Here is a 6,000-nt window from a genome sequence, read left to right on the forward strand (position 1 = left end):
TGAGGTTTGTGATTCTGGGTTTTGAGTTGTTTCGTAAGGATAGGTTGGAGGGGAGTGGGGTGTGGCTCTGGCAGTTCGGAAGGGGTTGGTTGCAAGAGAGGTTGTGGTGGATGGAGCAGTGGAGGCTATCGGGGCAGGGATTCGGGTAGGGGGATCGGAAGTATTGGTGTTAAATTATTATAATCCATGTGAGGTGGTGGAGGTGGGTGTGCTGTCTGGAGTGATAAGGGGACATGTGGGACCTTGTGTTTTGTGTGGCGATTTTAACAGTGCCAACACGTTGTGGGGTAGTGATCGGACAGATGCGAATGGGGATCTGTTGGAGGACATGGCGGATGAATTGTGTCTGTTTTTGCTGAATGATGGTTCGGGTACGCGGTTGGATGTGAGGACTGGGAAGTTGTCGTGTTTGGATTTGACCTGGGTGTCTGCTGCGATTGCGGGAGAATGTGATTGGGAGGTGCGTGAGAATGGGGATATGGGGAGCGACCATTCTGGTATTTTGGTGACTGTGAGGGGTGAGGTAGGGATCAGGCCACAGATGTCTGGGAGCCGGTTGAATTTTAGGAAGGCTGTTTGGGAGATGTATATGGGAGTGTGTTGGGAATTGATTGTTCCTCGAGGTAGGGATGGGGGGGTGGATGAATGGAATGAGCTTCTGGTGCAGGGAATGAGAGCAGCGTCTGTGGCGGCAGTTCCGGAGATTGGGAAGGGGAAGGGTGGGAAAGTCGAGGTTCCTTGGTGGTCGGTGGAATGTTCGAGGGCTGTGACGGCGCGTAAGAAGGCTAGGGCCAGGGCGGTGAGATCAGGAATGTTGGTGGATTTGGTGGCATATAAAAAGGTTAAGGCGGTGGTGCAGAGGGTAATTAGGGAAAGGAAGCGTGGATATTGGAGGGGCCATTGTGGGTCCCTGGGGAGTGATTCTGGTGTGGGTGAGGTTTGGAAACAGTTCAAGCGGATGTCCGGATTGATGAGGCCGCAGGGTGGTGTGTCAGTGTTGTTGAAAGGGGAAGAGGTGGTCAGTGAGGATGGGGATAAGGCGAATTTGTTGGGGAATTATTTTGCGGGGGTGCCCAGTTCAGGGAACTTCCCAGAAGCGGTGAGACTAAGTATGGGTGTGATTGAGGAGGAGATGCGGGAGTTGTTGGCGGATGTTGGGCCTTGGGAGGAGCAGTATGAGGTTCTGTTTTCTATGGTGGAGTTGGATGGGGCGATTCGGAAGGGGAAGTGGTCTAGCCCAGGGGTGGATGGGGTCATGTATGTATTTTTGGAGAAGTTGCCAGTGGAATGTAAGTTAGAGGTATTGGCTCTGTTCAATGAGATCTGGGAGAGTGGAGTTTTGCCGAAGTTGTGGAAAAGAGAGATTGTGGTGGCGATTTTGAAGGGTGGCAAGGTTCCTACGGAGTGTAAGTCGTATAGGCCGATTGCGCTGACTGTTGTGCTGTGTAAGGTTATGGAACGGATGGTGGTTGAGCGATTGGGGTTTCATTTGGAGTCGAATGGGTGTTTGAGTGATTTTCAGAGTGGGTTCAGGAGGAATCGGTCGGTGGCTGATCCGTTAGTGAGGTTAGTGACTGGGGTGGAGGAGGCATTGTGAGATGGGGAGTTGGTGGGAGCGTTCTTTTTGGATTTCGAGAAGGCGTATGATATGGTGTGGAAGAGTGAGTTGTTGGTGAGACTGTTGGAGATGGGTGTGAAGGGGAGGATTTGGTGGATTAGGGCGTTTTTGGCTGATAGGACCTTTCAGGTGAGAGTGAGGGAGGTGATGTCTGAGGTTTGGAAGATGGCGAATGGGATGCCGCAGGGGAGTGTGATTAGTGCAATGCTGTTTAATGTGATGGTGGATGGGTTGATTCGGGCTTTGGCGGGAATCGGGTGTCAGGTGGATTTCTTTGCAGATGATGGTGTGGTATGGGTAAGAGGGCAGAGTTTGTAGTTGGTGCAGAGTCGGCTGCAAGCTGCGATAGTGCATATGGAGGAGTGGTGTGGGAAATGGGGCTTTTCGGTGTCTGTGGATAAAAGTGTAAGTATGGTTTTCTCAAGGAAAAGGGTGCAACAGGAGTTGAACTTGGTTTTGAAAGGTGTGAGGGTGAAGAGCGTAGAGGAGTTTCGGTACTTGGGGGTAATTTTGGATAGGAAGTTGAACTGGAATTTGCAGGTGGATGATGTGGTGGATAAGTGTAAACGTAGGTTGAATTTGTTGTGGGCGGTGTCTGGGAAAGAGTGGGGTGTGCAGCAGAAGTGTTTACGAATGTTGTATAAGGGGTTGATTTTGAGTGTGATGGATTTTGGATGTCAGGTGGCAGTGGGTTTCACAGCGAGTCAGAAGCTGCGGTTAGACAGGGTGCAGGCGAGGGCATTGAGGGTGTGTTCGGGTGTGACGAGGTCCTCTCCAGTGAATGCGGTGCAGGTGCTTGTGGGGGAGATGCCGTTGGGGTTGAGGAGGGATGCGTTGAATATGAGGTGGTGGGTGAAGTGCAGTGCGAAGTGTGGCTCACCCGGTGCATGAATGTTTGATGTATAATTGGAGGTTTGACTACTATGGGGACCGGTGGAGGAGGAAGGGGGGCACTTTGGGGTTTCACATGTGGGAGAAGGGGGTGCAGTGGGGTGTGGCCGAGTTGTTGGCTGTGACGGGTATAGATTTGGTGAGATGGCCGATGTGGATGATGGGGTCTCCAAAGGTGTGTTTAGAGTTGGCGAGTGTGGTGTTGAAGAAGCGGGGTTTGCGGGGTGAGATCAAGACTTTGGGTCAGGCGTATGTGGCACGGAAGGAAGGATGTAAGGTGTTCACGGATGGTTCGAAAGATCCTATGTCTGGAAGAGTGGGTATGGCGTATTATCTGGAAAGCACTGGGGGAGTATAAAGTGGGGCGACTGACGAATGATGTGTCGATTTGTACGGCTCAGTTGGTGGCGATTGATAGGGTGTGCGAGTTGGGGTATGAGAAGGTGGTGGTGTTATCGGATTCATTGAGTGGGTTGCAGGCGATTGTGGCAGGGGATGGTGATAGGAAGGATGTGATTTTGGACATCAGTAGAAAAATTGATCGGTGTGTACTTGAGGGGATGGATTTGGAGTTGGCGTTGGTCCCCAGTCACAGTGGCATTTTGGGTAATGAGTTGGTGGATCTGGCGGCGGGTGCGGGTATGAGGAGGGGAACGGTTGATGTGAGGTTGCCTTTGAGTGTGGATGAGGTGAAGGCTGTGGTGGTGAGACGGGTCATGGATGAGTGGCAGGAGAGGTGGGTGAGTGGGGTGAAGGGCAGGTGGATGTTTGGTGTTTGTGGGAAAGTGTCAGTGAAGGTGGATGCGGGGAGTCTGGAATGGAGGAAGGGGAGGAGGTGATGCTGAATCGGTTGAGGATAGGGCATGTGGGTCTGAATGACTGTCTGTTTCGAGTGGGGGAAGCGTGAGTCGAGGGACTGTGCCGTGTGTGGGGTGCCTGAGACTGTGGGACATTTTCTGCTTAGGTGTGAGAGACCTGTTGAGGAGAGAGAATTGATGAGGGTTCGGTTATCTGCGCTGGGTGTGGCTGAGCTGAGTGGGAAGGCTTTGCTGGGAAGTGACGGGGTGAGAGGCAGGAGGAGGAACAGTGTGATGTTGGATTTTGTGAGGCAGACAGGGCGGTGGGAGAGGTTGTGAGTTTATGTGAGCTAAGTATTGATTGGTGGGTCTGGTGCACATCATCCTTTAGGATGGGGAAGCGCCTGGGTGGTGGTGGTGGTCTGGTGCACATCATCCTTTAGGATGGGGAAGTGCCTGGGTGGTGGTCGTGGTGGTGGTCTGGTGCACATCATCCTTTAGGATGGGGAAGCGCCTGGGTGGTGGAGGAAGAAGAGGAAGAAGAAAGTGGCTCCGAAGATTGCGAACACTGCCTCCCACAAGGTACCATGGGAATAGCATACAACACCGGAGAGACAGCTGCCTGTAGTCGGGGAGCATGCCGGGGCGGGCAGAGAGCGTTAAGTACACGATCACCCCCACCCAGCAATGTTGCAGACACTATGCCTGTACAGCCCTCACTCGCACTCACCCGACAGAGGCACTCCGATGCTCCCGCGGCCATGGCTCTGCGAGGGGGGCCGGGAAAGAGAATCCTCGTACTCATCCAGGATAGAAGCCATGCTATTTTTTCGCAGGCTCCCAATTCAGGGTAAAATCTACTCCCGGGGCTACTTCGCACTCAACCCCGTAGCGACTAGTTCCCATCTGAGAAAAGGACCATAGCAACGCCCGCCCACTCCTCCTCACGTGACTTTCATGTCATCTGTCATCCGTGTGATTTCGCTTCCGGAGCACGTTCAGTGAGCGGGCCGTTGCAGATTTCGACGTTACACCGGCACCTGCTGCCTGCCAAGATGCGGGGACCCCTGCGGGTGTCCGTGGCCCCTGCTGATGATTCCCAAAGCCCACCGCCCTTCTCCGGGCCTAAGCGGGCTGGAAGGACGCCGTCCCCTTTACGAGCGCAGCTTCAAGAAAGCGGGATTCTCGCTTTCATTTTCAGCACCGGGTGCGGCAGCCCGTTGCCAGCAAATGCTGGCCCCATTCTCTCCACTCTTGTGACAGGGAACGCAGTGGTGATTCCCACACGTTTCTGTCCGATCTTTATTGGGGCTCAGACCACTTGGGCCGGAGAGCTACTCGGAGGCTCCCGGCATCTGCGCGCCCCCTGGTGGCCACCAATATTATTATTATTATTTTGAGAGTCCGCTCTCATTATGGGGAATGGAAGGATTGGGTATTCTGCTGGAGGATTGAGCTGTGATAGGGATGCAGGAAACGTACAGAACCCATGATGGTCGGAACACAATCTACAATCTTGCTTCTGAAGGTGTTCGGGGGAGATGTAATGGTGGGTCGATACTTAGTGTCATCAATTCTTTGTCCATTGTTAAACTTGATGAGGACTGTGAGTTTCTTTTAGCAGGCATCATCACCAGTCCCCTATTGGGAAATGGGAAGAAGGTCCTGTGTATAAACGTCTACAATCCCCCAGCCAGGGTAAAACAGCAGCCATTGTGAATGCCATTAGTAAAATCTGTGACGCTGATTCTATCACTACGGACACACCTATTTTATTAATGGGCGACTTAAATGCTAAATTACTGCCCATGGCACCAAATTATTTAGAACAATTGGATATTTCTACTGAGGCATACAGGCAATCAACCCATGATAATAAAATTTGCTGCTGGCTTAGGTTTTCACAGGGCTTTAATCATACCATGTTGAATGGTAAAACTAGGAGATAAACCTGGGGCCTTCACTAGAGTGGGAAAGGGAATTGTTCCACTATAGATAACGTCTTTGTGTCTTCTAGATGTGTTCATCAAGTTGTTAGCTTAGAAGTGACTCCACGTGAAGAAAGCGACCATTATCGCATGATCTTAAGATGTGCAACCAAAGCCACCAGTGAAGTTAAAGATCATACAGGAATGGTTGCGCTAAATAATGGAGGAAATCTTATGAAATAGGCCCCAGGAATCGTGTGTAAAGCAAAAGTATTACATGATTTTATATATGATATCTGTAATTTGCCATTCTGTTTTTGGCCCTTTTTAAATTCTGTTTAATTCTGTGAATTGACAAAGAATTATGATATTGTTGTTTATGTAATTTTGGGAATGAACTGAATGTACCAAATTTCACAAAGATGTAAAGATGTTATCAGATGTAATTTTTATGAACAATGCTATAATTTTGTAAAGATGCGTATGCATCAAAAACTAAATTTTGATTAAAAATTTAAAAAAAAAAAAAAGCAAACGACTTTGTATTAACCCATGGCCCAGAATGTGTCAGATTTGTGGCAATGCACATGCAGACTGTGTTGCCTTCCTCTCCGACCACTGGACTGGATTATGATGCTCATTATGAGGGACTTATTTTAATAGGTTCAATCGCTTGGTTCTAGAGACTAGGAAGTAATGATTTCCTCTAAAACCTCTAGTTACCAGTAGGTGGCACAAATTATTCCAACATTGCTTACATAAACAC

At 50.2% G+C, this 6,000-nt stretch overlaps 1 protein-coding gene across 1 annotated transcript in view; it reads right to left on the bottom strand.

Moving 5' to 3' along the window:
- Nucleotides 1-4,240, bottom strand: part of VPS18 (VPS18 core subunit of CORVET and HOPS complexes) — a 121,403-nt gene extending 117,163 nt beyond the window's left edge. Inside the window, exon 1 of the mRNA XM_069637511.1 lies at nt 4,037-4,240. Within this exon, the coding sequence (XP_069493612.1) occupies nt 4,037-4,127 (91 nt within the window). The 5' untranslated portion in view covers nt 4,128-4,240. The remainder of the gene's footprint in view (nt 1-4,036) is intronic.
- Nucleotides 4,241-6,000: the final 1,760 nt, after the last annotated feature.

This window comes from Ambystoma mexicanum, chromosome 14 (genome assembly GCF_040938575.1).
Source record: "Ambystoma mexicanum isolate Mex_15411 chromosome 14, UKY_AmexF1_1, whole genome shotgun sequence".
Classification (NCBI taxonomy): Eukaryota; Metazoa; Chordata; class Amphibia; order Caudata; family Ambystomatidae; genus Ambystoma; species Ambystoma mexicanum.